The sequence below is a fragment of the Saccharomyces cerevisiae genome, chromosome II (genome assembly GCF_000146045.2).
Source record: "Saccharomyces cerevisiae S288C chromosome II, complete sequence".
NCBI classification, from domain to species: domain Eukaryota; kingdom Fungi; phylum Ascomycota; class Saccharomycetes; order Saccharomycetales; family Saccharomycetaceae; genus Saccharomyces; species Saccharomyces cerevisiae.
Genome location: NC_001134.8, coordinates 666,643 through 683,239, shown reverse-complemented (window position 1 = coordinate 683,239; position 16,597 = coordinate 666,643). Strand labels below are relative to the sequence as shown.

At 40.1% G+C, this 16,597-nt stretch overlaps 9 protein-coding genes and 1 non-coding gene across 10 annotated transcripts; 7 read left to right on the top strand and 3 right to left on the bottom strand.

Annotated features, from left to right (window-relative positions):
- Window positions 1-149: 149 nt before the first annotated feature.
- Window positions 150-1,061, top strand: SWC5 (Swc5p; the record flags this gene model as incomplete). The annotated part of the gene is made up of 1 exon (NM_001178579.3): window positions 150-1,061. The coding sequence occupies one exon, from the start codon at window positions 150-152 to the stop codon at window positions 1,059-1,061; it is 912 nt and encodes a 303-aa protein (NP_009790.3).
- Window positions 1,062-1,377: 316 nt separating this feature from the next.
- On the top strand, window positions 1,378-2,552 carry LSR1. The gene has a single exon (NR_132154.1). It is a non-coding gene; the product is annotated as an LSR1 (small nuclear RNA).
- A 125-nt stretch (window positions 2,553-2,677) lies between these two features.
- On the bottom strand, window positions 2,678-2,878 carry COQ21 (Coq21p; the record flags this gene model as incomplete). Its single annotated transcript, NM_001184673.1, has 1 exon — window positions 2,678-2,878. One exon carries the CDS (start codon window positions 2,876-2,878, stop codon window positions 2,678-2,680), a length of 201 nt encoding a protein of 66 aa, NP_001018029.1.
- Window positions 2,879-3,189: 311 nt separating this feature from the next.
- On the top strand, window positions 3,190-3,691 carry OM14 (Om14p; the record flags this gene model as incomplete). The annotated part of the gene is made up of 2 exons (NM_001178578.1): window positions 3,190-3,200; window positions 3,298-3,691. 2 exons carry the CDS (start codon window positions 3,190-3,192, stop codon window positions 3,689-3,691), a joined length of 405 nt encoding a protein of 134 aa, NP_009789.1.
- A 327-nt stretch (window positions 3,692-4,018) lies between these two features.
- On the top strand, window positions 4,019-6,883 carry ROT2 (glucan 1,3-alpha-glucosidase ROT2; the record flags this gene model as incomplete). Its single annotated transcript, NM_001178577.3, has 1 exon — window positions 4,019-6,883. One exon carries the CDS (start codon window positions 4,019-4,021, stop codon window positions 6,881-6,883), a length of 2,865 nt encoding a protein of 954 aa, NP_009788.3.
- Window positions 6,884-7,012: 129 nt separating this feature from the next.
- Window positions 7,013-7,927, bottom strand: SLX1 (endonuclease; the record flags this gene model as incomplete). The annotated part of the gene is made up of 1 exon (NM_001178576.3): window positions 7,013-7,927. One exon carries the CDS (start codon window positions 7,925-7,927, stop codon window positions 7,013-7,015), a length of 915 nt encoding a protein of 304 aa, NP_009787.3.
- A 178-nt stretch (window positions 7,928-8,105) lies between these two features.
- MCX1 (Mcx1p) lies at window positions 8,106-9,668 on the top strand (the record flags this gene model as incomplete). The annotated part of the gene is made up of 1 exon (NM_001178575.1): window positions 8,106-9,668. One exon carries the CDS (start codon window positions 8,106-8,108, stop codon window positions 9,666-9,668), a length of 1,563 nt encoding a protein of 520 aa, NP_009786.1.
- A 242-nt stretch (window positions 9,669-9,910) lies between these two features.
- On the bottom strand, window positions 9,911-12,613 carry YBR225W (uncharacterized protein; the record flags this gene model as incomplete). The annotated part of the gene is made up of 1 exon (NM_001178573.1): window positions 9,911-12,613. The coding sequence occupies one exon, from the start codon at window positions 12,611-12,613 to the stop codon at window positions 9,911-9,913; it is 2,703 nt and encodes a 900-aa protein (NP_009784.1).
- Window positions 12,614-12,942: 329 nt separating this feature from the next.
- Window positions 12,943-14,577, top strand: TDP1 (tyrosyl-DNA phosphodiesterase 1; the record flags this gene model as incomplete). Its single annotated transcript, NM_001178571.3, has 1 exon — window positions 12,943-14,577. One exon carries the CDS (start codon window positions 12,943-12,945, stop codon window positions 14,575-14,577), a length of 1,635 nt encoding a protein of 544 aa, NP_009782.3.
- A 311-nt stretch (window positions 14,578-14,888) lies between these two features.
- Window positions 14,889-16,520, top strand: PCS60 (Pcs60p; the record flags this gene model as incomplete). Its single annotated transcript, NM_001178570.3, has 1 exon — window positions 14,889-16,520. The coding sequence occupies one exon, from the start codon at window positions 14,889-14,891 to the stop codon at window positions 16,518-16,520; it is 1,632 nt and encodes a 543-aa protein (NP_009781.3).
- Window positions 16,521-16,597: the final 77 nt, after the last annotated feature.

The window sequence follows — 16,597 nt, the reverse complement described above, 5'->3', positions numbered from 1 at the left end:
AGTACCATATCGGGGAAAGACAAAAAAAAGTGAATTAAAGAGCGAAGTTTAAAGATGATGAATAGGATTAATCGACAAGTAAGAAAAAAGACGAAAAGGCGTAAACTGGAATAATATTGTTTCAAGAAAGAAAACCCACTAGCCTATAAATGCCAGAAGTAGAGACAAAGATTATACCAAACGAAAAGGAGGACGAGGACGAGGACGGCTACATAGAAGAGGAGGACGAGGACTTCCAGCCTGAAAAAGATAAATTAGGTGGTGGTAGCGACGATAGTGATGCCAGCGATGGCGGTGACGACTATGATGACGGTGTGAACAGAGATAAGGGTAGAAATAAAGTGGACTATTCGCGTATAGAGAGCGAGAGCGGCGGACTGATCAAGACTAGAAGAGCTCGGCAAGCTGAGGAAGAATATGCGAAAACACATAAGTATGAATCGTTAACTGTTGAATCGATCCCTGCAAAAGTAAACAGCATCTGGGAGGAGCTACAGGAAGCTAGTAAGAACCGTCTTTTGAGCAGTTCAGGGAAAGTCGGCTCTGTTCTCGACGGTTCCAAGGAGGCTAGGTCGACAACGGCCGCGCAACAGGAGGACAAAATCCTCATCGAAAGAAACTACAAGTTTGCTGGTGAAACTGTCCATGAGAAAAAATGGGTTTCACGCAGCAGTGCGGAGGGTCAAGAATATCTAAACAGTTTGAAATTTAAGCAGCAGGCGCCTGCTGCTCCTGTTCAACTGGAAAAAGCAGTTAGGACCAAGTCCAATGAAAGCCGGCAACACTTGCGACGGCCACTGAAAAGGCCTCCATTGTTGGAGCAGATCATTTCTGGCGGGCTACGACCCAAGCTAACGACATTAGAAAAATCTCAGCTGGACTGGGCTAGTTATGTAGACCGTGCTGGACTTAACGACGAATTGGTGCTGCACAACAAGGATGGGTTCTTGGCCCGGCAAGAATTTCTGCAGCGGGTCGGGTCTGCAGAGGACGAGAGATACAAAGAATTGCGCCGGCAACAACTTGCTCAGCAGTTGCAGCAGGATAGCGAAGCTTCATAGACAAATATTACATGTATTAAATAACATGCTTTTCTGCTCAAATTTTTTTAACCGCCGAGGCCTGCACACTTTCACTACGTGTATAACGATGCTGCAGACAAAGTAATGGGGTGTATGGGTGTGGGTGGCAAAAAAAACCTAGCAACGCTCTATGTTTCTTTTCTTTTTTCTTTCTTTTTTTTTTTTTGCCGTTTCCGATGGGCCACTCGGTGAAAACATATAAAAAGGGCTCTACATTCATTTTTTCATCGATGAGTACTTTACTTGTTATCAGATTTATTCATTTTGTTTCTACTTGTTTTTTTTTTAAATCCCCACGAATCTCTTTGCCTTTTGGCTTAGATCAAGTGTAGTATCTGTTCTTTTCAGTGTAACAACTGAAATGACCTCAATGAGGCTCATTACCTTTTAATTTGTTACAATACACATTTTTTGGCACCCAAAATAATAAAATGGACGGGAAGAGACTTTTTAAGCAAGTTGTTTTCCGCTAATGTCAGGTCTCACTACTTTTTGCTGCTATTTTTCTTCGCTCATGGTTTCTTCATAAGGCGTTTTTATGATGGTTTTTCGAAATTGGTTTTTGAGACGACGGTTGCTCAAGGTTATTGTTTTTGTTTTCTTCTGGTTGTTTTCTATTTTCTTTTTTTTAGCTTTCTGTTTCTCCCTTAGTTTGGCTTTTTGCTTCATACTCTTCCCTGTCTTTCCGAGCCGTTTATGTCCAACGCGGGATTTGGTTTTTCTTTATCGATGGGAAGAAATGGTGCTATAGTAGGTTGGGAGATAATATTTATGGTATGGGGTGCTAGTGCGGATGGGGCGCTCTTATTGTTGATTTCTTCGCTCGTCTTCTTTTTCTGGTGGCGCTGCAAGAGGAAGTTTTTCGACTTTGTTATGATTTTTGGTTTGCAAGGAAAGGTGTCTTACGATTCTTTTTTTGATGTAATAGGATAAGCTTGCTTATCCCCCAAGTATCGGCCAAAGTTGTTGATTTTCCTTTTGAAGTGTCCTCGGTTTGAGGGGGTGTAGGGTGGGGTTGGTCTACAATAAGAGTGTTCCATTGTTAACGTGCTGGCGTCTTTTACTATATTTTTTTTCCCAGTTTATTTTGTGCTTATTTTCTCATTGAGGAGAAGGAGCTCTTCTCGCAGGATATAAATGGAGGTTTGCTAAAGGGGAGGAGATGTGTTTGTGAGAATACTGCTGAGAGAGTTCTGGAAGAGAAAAAAAGGAGGCAATGGAAGGCGTTTGCTGGGAAAAGAGAAGAGCCATGACTGCATCTGTTGTTTCAAGGCCAGTTTTATTAACCGCCTATGTCATAGAGGCGTTTTTTTTGGAGGGATTTGAAGAATGCCGGCGGCATCAAGAAACGGACTTGATGGTTGACGCCTGTTTTTAAAGTTAGAGACGTCGCGACCCTCGCACTTGTGGAGTCGTTCTTGACTTTTACTTTGGTCGCTTGATGTTTCTCTCGTCTTCCCGTTCGCTCTTTTATTTTTTTATTTTTTTTTTCCTTTGACTTCGCATGAATGAGTTCATTCATGAAGCGAAAGGAGAGATTCTATATACCACGCAACCAAATATGTAAGTATATAAAATATATGTATGTGTGTGCACTAATTGGCGGCATACTCTTTCTTGACCCGTTGTGATAGGGCCTTAGCTGCTTCCCATTGCCTGTCCCGAGTCCAGCGACTCAAGACGTTGGACGTGCGCACGTACTCACACATGGCCGAATTGGCCCTTACGAATGAGCTCTTGGCTACCCCTCTTGCTGCACTCGCCACACACCATAACTGGTATAATTCGTTTCTCATGCTAGTCTCTTTTTTTTTTTTTACTTGTTTCCTTTTCCTTTGTTGCTTATCCGCTTTCTCGTTCTCTCCTCTGTTCTTGCCTCAACTCCTCAAATCTCTGCTGTCCCACTTACGTTTTATTTTTTCACCGTCCCCTTTCCCTGCCCTACTACCCCGGGCCAGCGGCCAATGACGCCGCCGCTACCTCCTCTCCCGTTAATCGTCCCTGCGTATATAAAGTGTCGATCAATGTGCCCACTTCAACCGAAACCGCCGACGTAACCCTATTCCAACAATTAGAAACATAACATCTACCTCCAGCATCTCATAATATGTCTGCAACGTATGTACACTAATATCTGAAACGTATCGCCTAATCTTTTCTCCCGGTTCTCTTTTGACTAACGTATATCATCTATGACCATCTTTCTTTTCCCCAGTGCTAAACACGACAGTAACGCTAGCCCAAATTCTGACTCTGAAGACGGTCACCACCACAACAATAAGAAGGAATGCGCTATCGAATATCTGAAGGCACGGTTAAATAGTGCATCAGCAGTCGCTTGCGGCTACCTCCAAGCTTTTGTCAGTAAGACGCAAGACTTTGCCAAAGTATGCTTTTTAGAACTTCAGAATCCCGTTGTCTTGGTCAACTTGTTGCTGCATTCTTCAGTGGTATGTTATTTATGTAACGGGTATGCGAACCACAACGCCAGATTCTTGAAGGGGAAACCTAACTCTACAGTCTTAGCAACAACCGCCGGCGCTCTGGGTCTTTTGACGCTGGACGGTATAATTTCAAAGAAATACTACTCCAGATACGACAAGAAATAATAACATACTATTTAATAACATCCTTTCACACACTCACACACTCACACACTTTATATACATATATTTTTATAACTATTACTGCTGATTTATTTGTAAGGAAACGTGCTTTCCTCTTCATCGGTCAAGTGATAAGTTTCTATAATATAATAGCTTTTCTGTCTACTATCATTCTTTTTTCATTTCAAGTACCCTTAATTTGTTTTACCCGGACCACGACATTTTCTCACTACGGCACTTGAGAGCTATAACTCAATGAACATGTTGCTTGGAGTTATTTGATTGCTCTGCGTATCTTAAAATAGCGGTCTCGAATCAACCGTATGCAACATGGTCCTTTTGAAATGGCTCGTATGCCAATTGGTCTTCTTTACCGCTTTTTCGCATGCGTTTACCGACTATCTATTAAAGAAGTGTGCGCAATCTGGGTTTTGCCATAGAAACAGGGTTTATGCAGAAAATATTGCCAAATCTCATCACTGCTATTACAAAGTGGACGCCGAGTCTATTGCACACGATCCTTTAGAGAATGTGCTTCATGCTACCATAATTAAAACTATACCAAGATTGGAGGGCGATGATATAGCCGTTCAGTTCCCATTCTCTCTCTCTTTTTTACAGGATCACTCAGTAAGGTTCACTATAAATGAGAAAGAGAGAATGCCAACCAACAGCAGCGGTTTGTTGATCTCTTCACAACGGTTCAATGAGACCTGGAAGTACGCATTCGACAAGAAATTTCAAGAGGAGGCGAACAGGACCAGTATTCCACAATTCCACTTCCTTAAGCAAAAACAAACTGTGAACTCATTCTGGTCGAAAATATCTTCATTTTTGTCACTTTCAAACTCCACTGCAGACACATTTCATCTTCGAAACGGTGATGTATCCGTAGAAATCTTTGCTGAACCTTTTCAATTGAAAGTTTACTGGCAAAATGCGCTGAAACTTATTGTAAACGAGCAAAATTTCCTGAACATTGAACATCATAGAACTAAGCAGGAAAACTTCGCACACGTGCTGCCAGAAGAAACAACTTTCAACATGTTTAAGGACAATTTCTTGTATTCAAAGCATGACTCTATGCCTTTGGGGCCTGAATCGGTTGCGCTAGATTTCTCTTTCATGGGTTCTACTAATGTCTACGGTATACCGGAACATGCGACGTCGCTAAGGCTGATGGACACTTCAGGTGGAAAGGAACCCTACAGGCTTTTCAACGTTGATGTCTTTGAGTACAACATCGGTACCAGCCAACCAATGTACGGTTCGATCCCATTCATGTTTTCATCTTCGTCCACATCTATCTTTTGGGTCAATGCAGCTGACACTTGGGTAGACATAAAGTATGACACCAGTAAAAATAAAACGATGACTCATTGGATCTCCGAAAATGGTGTCATAGATGTAGTCATGTCCCTGGGGCCAGATATTCCAACTATCATTGACAAATTTACCGATTTGACTGGTAGACCCTTTTTACCGCCCATTTCCTCTATAGGGTACCATCAATGTAGATGGAATTATAATGATGAGATGGACGTTCTCACAGTGGACTCTCAGATGGATGCTCATATGATTCCTTACGATTTTATTTGGTTGGACTTGGAGTATACGAACGACAAAAAATATTTTACTTGGAAGCAGCACTCCTTTCCCAATCCAAAAAGGCTGTTATCCAAATTAAAAAAGTTGGGTAGAAATCTTGTCGTACTAATCGATCCTCATTTAAAGAAAGATTATGAAATCAGTGACAGGGTAATTAATGAAAATGTAGCAGTCAAGGATCACAATGGAAATGACTATGTAGGTCATTGCTGGCCAGGTAATTCTATATGGATTGATACCATAAGCAAATATGGCCAAAAGATTTGGAAGTCCTTTTTCGAACGGTTTATGGATCTGCCGGCTGATTTAACTAATTTATTCATTTGGAATGATATGAACGAGCCTTCGATTTTCGATGGCCCAGAGACCACAGCTCCAAAAGATTTGATTCACGACAATTACATTGAGGAAAGATCCGTCCATAACATATATGGTCTATCAGTGCATGAAGCTACTTACGACGCAATAAAATCGATTTATTCACCATCCGATAAGCGTCCTTTCCTTCTAACAAGGGCTTTTTTTGCCGGCTCTCAACGTACTGCTGCCACATGGACTGGTGACAATGTGGCCAATTGGGATTACTTAAAGATTTCCATTCCTATGGTTCTGTCAAACAACATTGCTGGTATGCCATTTATAGGAGCCGACATAGCTGGCTTTGCTGAGGATCCTACACCTGAATTGATTGCACGTTGGTACCAAGCGGGCTTATGGTACCCATTTTTTAGAGCACACGCCCATATAGACACCAAGAGAAGAGAACCATACTTATTCAATGAACCTTTGAAGTCGATAGTACGTGATATTATCCAATTGAGATATTTCCTGCTACCTACCTTATACACCATGTTTCATAAATCAAGTGTCACTGGATTTCCGATAATGAATCCAATGTTTATTGAACACCCTGAATTTGCTGAATTGTATCATATCGATAACCAATTTTACTGGAGTAATTCAGGTCTATTAGTCAAACCTGTCACGGAGCCTGGTCAATCAGAAACGGAAATGGTTTTCCCACCCGGTATATTCTATGAATTCGCATCTTTACACTCTTTTATAAACAATGGTACTGATTTGATAGAAAAGAATATTTCTGCACCATTGGATAAAATTCCATTATTTATTGAAGGCGGTCACATTATCACTATGAAAGATAAGTATAGAAGATCTTCAATGTTAATGAAAAACGATCCATATGTAATAGTTATAGCCCCTGATACCGAGGGACGAGCCGTTGGAGATCTTTATGTTGATGATGGAGAAACTTTTGGCTACCAAAGAGGTGAGTACGTAGAAACTCAGTTCATTTTCGAAAACAATACCTTAAAAAATGTTCGAAGTCATATTCCCGAGAATTTGACAGGCATTCACCACAATACTTTGAGGAATACCAATATTGAAAAAATCATTATCGCAAAGAATAATTTACAACACAACATAACGTTGAAAGACAGTATTAAAGTCAAAAAAAATGGCGAAGAAAGTTCATTGCCGACTAGATCGTCATATGAGAATGATAATAAGATCACCATTCTTAACCTATCGCTTGACATAACTGAAGATTGGGAAGTTATTTTTTGAGGGAAAAAAACGAAGTGATATCTTTACATCTTTTTAGCTCTTTCTTACAAAGTAAACGTAAAAATATCCGTAAATATAACATATAACCATTATCTATAGAAAAAAAAGAACCGAAAATTGTGTCAGGCCCTACTTCCCGTGAGCTAACTTCATTCTTGTCGAAAACTTGACTAGGGTCGTCCAGTCGCAAAACATATCACATTTCGGACATTTCCCACCTCGAGGTATCAAATTTCTTCTCCCTACCATCAACTGTTCATCATCTAGAAAGTACCTGTGAAGACATTTCAAGTGGTTAACACACCCACAGTCTTTATTATTGCAAAGCGCTACAAACGGCTTCAGATTTTGCTCTTCAGACGTGTAGTCAATTTCTTTCTCACAAATTTCACATCGCACTACCCCTGTAGTTAGTTTCTTTTCGAAAGTTTCGAATATGTTTCTTTCATTTTCAATGACTTTAGTGTATACAGCTTCCACCACTTTTAAATTCTCATCACTATGATCCATGAGAACATCCACAGTTTTCTCCTTTGGTTCTTCAAGCGCATTTTCATTTATTTGTATATTAATCGGAAATCTGTCTCTTTCAATAAAAAATTTGTCCTGTTTCCAAACCTCCCAAGCCTTTATATTAAAAACCTCGACTATCAAGTTCATCCTTTGAAAAAATTCATGCTTTAAAAGTAACTTCATTAATGCAACTTTGTGATGTAAAGTTCTTCCACCTGCTTTATGCTTTACAACACGATCTTTTTCGGCAATATAATGCGTTTGGTACCCATGTTGCCATGCATGTTCAAACTGTAAAGCTGCTATCTTACTTGGGAAGCCCCGCACAATCATTATCATTTCCCAGGGCCTTGAACCGTCACGTTTGGTTCGATATGCCCCTCCAACAGCCAATTTCCCATTATGCTGCCTCAAACGTCGTACTGGGTTAGGAGTTGATCCAACGTAAAATGATTGCCTCTTGTTAATCGATTGTAGTAGATAACAACAATAAAAATCAGGAAACTGATGCTGCTGTATTTTCTGCGACATGGTACCTTTCTTATCTTTTTAATATTTTTTGAAAAAAGAGAACATTAATTTGACAATATTTTTTCGATGATAGAAGGGAATAAGTCATCAGTGGTATATATTAAAATTAAAAAGAAAAGCAAACGGCTCATCAAACAAAACCATAGAAGACAAGGCACTCTAATTACATTTCACACTCATGTTGAAATCTGCAAGCCAAAACTTTTTTAGAGCTTATTCTAGTAGAATTGGTCGATATGCTGCTACAGCATCAGGGAAACTGGCACAGTCTCGTTTATCGAATATACCCACTCCAAAAGCATTGAAGAAATTCCTCGATGAGTACATTGTTGGTCAAGAGATTGGTAAGAAGGTTTTAAGCGTGGCAGTTTATAATCACTATTTAAGAATCAATGACAAGCAAAAGAAAGGGGAATTACAAAGGCAGAGAGAATTGATGGAACGAGAGAAAATCGCGGATGATAGGGATGAACCAATTTTCAGTGGAAACAGCGAATCAAAGGCTGGTTGGAGGAATCTTCAAAGACAGTTTAATTTAGCAGGTAGAGAGGTTGACGAAGATTTAGAGTTAAGCAAAAGTAATGTCCTTGTCGTTGGTCCCTCAGGTTCTGGTAAGACTTTGTTGGCAACAACATTGGCGAAAATATTAAACGTTCCAATTGCAATTACAGATTGTACACAATTGACTCAAGCAGGTTACATAGGTGAAGATGTTGAAGTATGCATTGAAAGATTGCTCGTAAATGCTGAATTTGATGTTGCGAGAGCAGAAAAAGGTATTATTGTTCTTGATGAGATTGATAAACTAGCCAAGCCTGCCGCAAGCATTGGCACTAAAGACGTGTCCGGAGAAGGGGTTCAACAGTCATTATTGAAAATCATTGAGGGCCATAAAGTGGAAATTACCGTTAAAAGGCCTGTTAAGCATGATATTGACGGACAAAAAAATCAAACTACAACAAAGAAGGACGAAGTATTTGTTGTAGACACTTCAAATATTCTTTTCATGATTATGGGAGCTTTTGTTGGTTTAGATAAGCATATTGTTAAAAGGATAGAAGATATGAAGAAAATACAGAAGGCAGGAGAGTCTGTTGAATCATCGAATAGTAAAGAAGTTGAAAAAGAAAGAGCGAAGAAGTTCAGATTTAGCAATACGCTTGAGCAGGTTGAATTAGATAACGGAAAAAAAGTGTGTGCTTTAGACTTGACCACCCCCACAGATTTAGTTAGCTTTGGTCTAATTCCTGAATTAATTGGCAGAGTCCCAATTATAACTGCTCTGCAGCCTCTACAAAGAGACGATTTATTTCATATATTAAAAGAACCTAAAAATGCCTTATTGGATCAATATGAATATATTTTTAAGCAATTTGGGGTAAGATTGTGTGTTACACAAAAGGCGCTAAAGAAAGTTGCTCAATTTGCTCTCAAGGAAGGAACTGGCGCCAGAGGGTTGAGAGGGATAATGGAAAGACTTCTGCTAAACGTTAATTATGATTGCCCGGGTTCTAACATAGCATACGTTTTAATCGACGAAGCTACTGTCGACTCGTTACAGGAAACAGAGCACTCTTTGGCTTCCCAAGTGGACGTAAAATACTATTCTGGTGATGAAAAGGACAGTTTAATTCGTGACGTTTCTGAAGAAGATAAAAAATTAGGAGTTATGCTAGAAAAAGAGTTGGGTCATTCTGCTAACATTCATACCCCAACAATTCCCAAGAGAAGCTTAACATAAAAAAAAATGAATGGTATAGAATATATAAATATAGATGTAATAAATGTAGTAAATGAACAAATAATCTTCCTACAAAGTACTATGCCATGGGAAGTAAAAAAAATTAATAAATATTGGCTAAAGTGTTTCAAATTGGTTCTACGATACTGGGAGACTACTCCTTATCATAATGCTTTTTGTCCAGTAGTAAAAATTGAAGTAATTCTTGAACAATTTAAAAAAAAATTGGAACGGCGGCACAATTATTTGGTATATGGCAGCTTTGGCTTTTGCGCCACCACATACAAAGTTCTAAAGCAGCCAGCGTTGTCATCGATTTTTCCTATGTGTTCTTCCACATATCTTTTGAAAAGAGTGGTGGGGTCGGTATCCTTTGGAGGACAACTACTATCTGGTAGTTGCCTCCTTAACATGTAGTCCCACATATCTAAAGAATTAAATTCATTCAAAAAGCCCATATCTGTTTTGAAGTCACCAGTTTTCAAACTTAGGACCGAGGACTTGATGCCTGTAAACCCTACATCCTTGAATGTCCTCGTTAAGTGTTTTGTAGGATGGATATGTAAGCCTTTATTTATCGCATCAATAGCCATAGCATCAAATGTCTTGTCCCGTTCTTTTGTAGTCAAAAACTCTTCTGATGAATTATTTGCTTTTTCGGCATCGGCGTTGCCAAGAATTCCAGTATAGTATGTGTTTGAAATCCTTAAATCTGGAACAATTGCCAGCGCGTACCCGCCAGGAATTATTGATCTGTATATTTCCCTAAGTAGAGCTTTCCATTTATAATAACTTAAACTTGTCCAGACCCACGGGCATATTACAGCAGGTATAGTGTCTGATGCAAACGGCAGTCTTAATTTTAAATATTCTTTACCATAAATAGCTGCGCTTTTTGCCCTGTCAAGTCCTTCATTTGGAAAGGAGTTATCCGAATTAGAGGATATTGGTGATGACAAAGGTGGTTCATCTTCAGGCTGAAGTTGTGCATTAGAGGACCTCTTCACTTCCTTTGGCAAAATAAATTGGGTCGGTAAATCGATTTCTTTGTAGTTGTTCAAAGTCCGGCAAAAAAAATTCTCCAACCATTCATTTTGATGTGCTTGGTTGGCTGATTTGACATGGGGAGCTTTCTCTGTCCGAGGGGGACTAGAGATATGTGACTGTGGTTGAATTTTTGGAGAAGAAGAAGAAGATATGCTAGGTGAAACTGAAGGGCTTGTAGTATGTGAAGTTGATGCAAGTTGAGAATGCTTTCTCTTGAAAAAGTTGACGAAACCAGATTTTTTAGTAGCCTTGGTAGGGCTCTTCTTCCTTTTGACAGCATCTGCTCCCGAGGACGGCAATGATAAAGATCTACTTGAAGCGAATTGGTCGTTTAGAGGGTCTTCCTCAACTCCCTGATTGAAGTTGTTTCTAGAAATACGTTCTTTTGCATCATCTGTAAAGAACTTTCTATTCATGCAATCATACATATACTCTGAAGCATTGGAAGAATTCAATTCGATAACTTCTTGTTCGTCAGAAACTATTTTCGCTCTTGAACCCTTTCGTGGCAAATAATTTTGTAAGTTTGTTAAATACTCAGGAGCAATTTCACTAGCATTCTTATTCTGAGCGTCATTGTCACTGCTGTCAATCATCCAGGGAGATAAATCTAATGCGAAATCTGCGATGTTCAAGCTTGGTTCATCATACGCCAGCTGCCAACCGCCCAGGGTTTTATGCAGCGGTCTTATTAATAAGATGTCAATTTCGTCTAATGGATCCGATATTACTGGCCTTGGAGAGTTTGCTTCTATATCTAACTGCTGAATATATAATGTAGGGTCACTGATCTTGTTGCTGGTGGTGCTGATTGTTGGATTAGAATGTTGTCTTGTGGTTGGTTTTCTTTTTATTAGTTCCTCCACTACTTCAGATGAAAAGAAGAATGAATTTGATTGCAGTAAAAATTTTTGAGATTGAGCCAACCATAATTGAATCAAGGATTCAATTTCAGAATAATCTTTTAACGGGTCAAACGATGGAAAGCATTTAACCTCAGTCTCTATATTTATGATGTTTTCAATGTTAAATGGATAACATTCAAATGCATATTTCCTAGATTCCAAATATTTTGTTAGGAAATCAATGTACGACCGTAATCTTTTCTTGGCAAATATTAAAGAGTCTTCTGGCGAGGAGTCCATGTTAAAAGATAGAAACAAGTCCATTCTATTAAAGAGCTCATTATGATTCGGGTCGTACATTATTTGTTTGAATTCACCGTCTATGCAAATGTTGATTAAATTATGATTTCCTGAAACGGTTTTGATTAGAAGAGAAGAATCTGATGCCGGTAAAGTGTTCCAGTCCCATTTTTTTCTAGAATGGAGTTTCTTGACAACGTTCGAAGTTGCACCGTGTAGACCACCACCTCCCCGGCCATTGCCGACCATATTGGATACAATGAATCGCGGTGCAGAAGGGTCTGGTGAGTAATTAGCTTTCACTTCGGAAGTCGGAGTTCCGCTTCTATGACTATGTTTATTATTACTTGTATGATGATGATGTAGACCTATTTTGGAAAGCTGAGCGGACTTCAGTTTGGATACTGAGGATGAGGCAGCGGAGTCAGATGATCGTCTTGACGAGTTTGAGAACAAGTCATCCGCCAGTCTAAAGTTTGGCAAATGTAAGGGCGAATCAAAGGACGAGAGCTTATCTGAATGATGGCTTACTTGTGGTGAGTGTGATTCTACTGAACTACTTGATTGCGTGGTTCCATTTCTACTCTCTTTTTCTTGTTTCCCCTTTTCTTTGTCAGCATTTTTATGTTCAGTAATCATTGAACTTGTATGGTTATCATGTGCTTTTAAGTTGGAAATTTTGTTACTGGTTATACTGGTTAACCCCCTATCATTCTTACTATCAATGTTTTTTGCTTCCTTATTGGAGCCCATTGTATTTACTTGAGCAGTTTATAAAAAGTGGATAAATGAGGGGAAAAATAATAAAAAAGAAAATTGAACAATCCTTCAATATGTGTCCTTTAATAATTACTACTACTTTACACACTTCTCCAGTAGCTGCTGCTTGTTTCAGGTGATGTGAACAACGTGTTTCAGCGTTCTTGGTAAGTGTTGGTATGGATCCCTTCTGATGTATTTTCGGCGGCCGCACTAAACTGCGAAAATGGTAATTTAATAAAGGGCTTATAAAGAGGAAAATAATGCAGAGAAACGGTGAGCCCAGACAAGAATGATGATAATGTGTTTTCAACCGATCATTAATGTCACGAGAAACAAATTTCAATGGAACTAAGAGGAAGAGGTCGGATGTTGCCGAGAAAGTAGCACAACGGTGGAAGAGCGTCAGGTATAGTGCTGAAATGGAGAATATGGCTCCGGTCAACAGTAACAATGATAGCGACGACTGCGTCATAGTCAGTGAATCGAAAATCATTGATTTGACTAATCAGGAACAAGATTTGAGTGAGAGAATAGAAACAAACGATACGGCAAAAGGTGCCGTTTTTAAACTAATGAAATCGGACTTCTATGAAAGAGAGGATTTTATGGGAGAAGTAGAGGATATGATTACATTGAAAGATATCTTTGGCACTGAGACACTAAAAAGAAGCATACTCTTCAGTTTCCAATACGAACTTGATTTCTTGTTGAGACAATTCCACCAGAACGTAGAGAACATAACCATCGTCGGCCAAAAGGGTACTATTATGCCTATCGAAGCCCGTGCTATGGACGCGACACTGGCAGTAATATTAAAAAAGGTCAAACTTATTGAAATAACGATGCCCCCATTCGCTTCCCACCATACGAAGCTGATCATAAACTTTTACGATAATGGCGAATGCAAAATATTCTTGCCATCTAACAATTTTACGTCAATGGAGACTAACCTGCCTCAACAGGTGTGTTGGTGCAGTCCCCTTTTGAAAATAGGTAAAGAAGGGCTACCAGTACCGTTTAAGAGAAGCTTGATAGAATACCTCAATTCGTACCACCTGAAAGACATTGACGAATTGATTACAAAAAGCGTAGAGGAAGTTAACTTTGCTCCTTTGAGCGAATTAGAATTTGTATATTCTACGCCCTCCAAATTTCAGTCGTCGGGTTTACTGTCGTTTTACAATAAACTAGAAAAACTTTCTGCTGGCACAAGTGCTAGTGATACTGCAAAACATTATCTATGTCAAACTTCATCCATAGGGACATCTCTATCAAGAGCGCGAGACGAAAACTTATGGACACATCTAATGATTCCTCTGTTTACCGGAATCATGTCCCCTCCAGCAAAGGACACCGCTGGGAGGAAGAAAGCAGAAATACTGCCAACGAATTCATTGATTAATGAATATTCGCAGAGAAAAATCAAGCCGTACATTATTTTCCCCACCGAACAAGAGTTTGTCACCAGTCCCTTAAAGTGGTCCAGTTCCGGGTGGTTTCATTTTCAATATCTTCAGAAAAAGAGCTACTACGAAATGCTGCGAAACAAGTTCAAAGTATTTTACAAGCAAGACCCTGCTATGGTTACTAGAAGACGAGGGACGACGCCCGCGCACTCTAAGTTTTACATGCATTGTGCAACAAACTCCGCAGGGCCCTGTGATGCATCGCAGGTATTTAAAGAACTAGAATGGTGCCTTTATACTTCGGCAAACCTCAGCCAAACAGCATGGGGCACCGTTTCAAGAAAACCACGCAATTATGAAGCAGGAGTGCTTTACCATAGTCGCAGGTTAGCAAATACCAGGAAGGTCACGTGCCGTACTTTTACACGTGACCGTAGAGGCTGCGCGGGTAATCCCACCCATGTGGCCGTGCCATTCACGCTGCCAGTCATACCATACGACTTAGCTGAGGACGAGTGCTTTTGCCTTGCTCGTCATGAGAACGACTAACAAGTAAGAGCGCGATGTTGCTGTCCACTTAGGCATCACTATATGGGGCCAGGAATGGCAAATTTACTTGATAAACTTCAGGCGATTGGATTTTGGTGCTCAGAATATTTTTTTCTCGGGCCGAAAGCGTCTTTAACTATTCCGAGCTAAAGCTTCCGAGTCCTTTATTCGGTCTTTTTTTATTTTTCAAGATTAACTGTATATAAATAGAGATGGTATGATTAAAAGCTCTTTTTAATAGATGCTCCTTCTTGAAATTTACTCCCACTGTGCTGCAAGAGGTTAGACGCTTCACGCACATTTTTGCTACAATGACAAGTGCCGCTACTGTTACTGCTTCGTTCAACGATACTTTTAGCGTATCCGATAATGTCGCCGTTATTGTTCCTGAAACGGACACTCAGGTGACCTACAGGGATCTATCCCACATGGTGGGTCACTTCCAGACCATGTTCACAAATCCTAATTCTCCATTGTACGGAGCTGTTTTCAGACAAGATACAGTGGCGATATCCATGCGTAATGGGCTGGAATTTATCGTCGCTTTCCTCGGTGCTACTATGGACGCTAAAATTGGCGCGCCCTTGAATCCCAATTATAAGGAAAAGGAGTTCAATTTTTATTTGAATGACCTGAAATCTAAGGCGATTTGCGTCCCAAAGGGTACCACAAAGTTACAGAGTTCTGAAATTCTAAAATCTGCCTCCACGTTTGGATGTTTTATCGTAGAGCTGGCCTTCGATGCGACCAGGTTTAGGGTAGAGTATGATATATACTCTCCAGAGGACAACTACAAAAGGGTTATTTACCGGTCTTTGAACAACGCCAAATTTGTCAACACAAATCCCGTTAAATTCCCTGGGTTTGCCCGTTCCAGTGACGTTGCCCTGATTTTGCATACCAGTGGTACCACCTCCACTCCAAAAACGGTGCCTTTGTTACATTTGAACATTGTGAGAAGCACGTTGAACATTGCTAACACTTACAAGCTAACGCCCTTGGACAGATCTTATGTCGTGATGCCTCTTTTCCACGTCCATGGGTTAATTGGTGTTTTACTTTCCACTTTTAGAACTCAGGGTTCTGTTGTGGTTCCCGATGGATTCCATCCAAAGTTATTCTGGGACCAATTTGTTAAGTACAACTGTAATTGGTTCAGTTGCGTTCCCACAATAAGCATGATTATGCTGAACATGCCCAAACCAAACCCTTTCCCACACATTAGATTCATCAGATCGTGTTCTTCTGCTTTGGCTCCAGCAACGTTCCATAAGCTGGAGAAGGAATTCAATGCACCTGTCTTGGAGGCCTATGCGATGACCGAAGCATCACATCAAATGACCTCAAACAATCTGCCTCCAGGAAAGAGAAAGCCTGGTACTGTGGGCCAGCCACAAGGAGTCACCGTCGTCATTCTAGATGACAATGACAATGTCTTGCCCCCGGGCAAAGTCGGCGAAGTTTCCATCAGAGGCGAAAACGTCACTTTGGGGTATGCTAATAATCCAAAAGCTAACAAGGAGAACTTCACCAAGAGAGAGAACTATTTCAGAACCGGTGACCAAGGTTATTTCGACCCTGAGGGGTTTTTGGTCCTTACAGGCAGAATCAAAGAGCTTATCAACAGGGGTGGTGAAAAGATTTCACCCATTGAGCTCGACGGCATTATGCTATCGCATCCAAAGATCGATGAAGCCGTTGCATTTGGTGTTCCCGACGATATGTACGGCCAAGTAGTTCAAGCCGCCATTGTTTTGAAGAAGGGAGAAAAAATGACCTACGAAGAACTGGTGAACTTCTTAAAGAAGCACCTAGCCTCTTTCAAAATTCCAACCAAGGTGTACTTTGTTGATAAGCTACCAAAAACCGCTACAGGTAAAATCCAGAGAAGAGTTATCGCAGAAACTTTTGCTAAGAGCAGCAGAAATAAGAGTAAGTTGTAGGCAGTATCCTGTACAATTTTATGCTCTCTGAAAGCTTCTATCTGGCACCCGTTTATATACGCCAATACTTATGTATT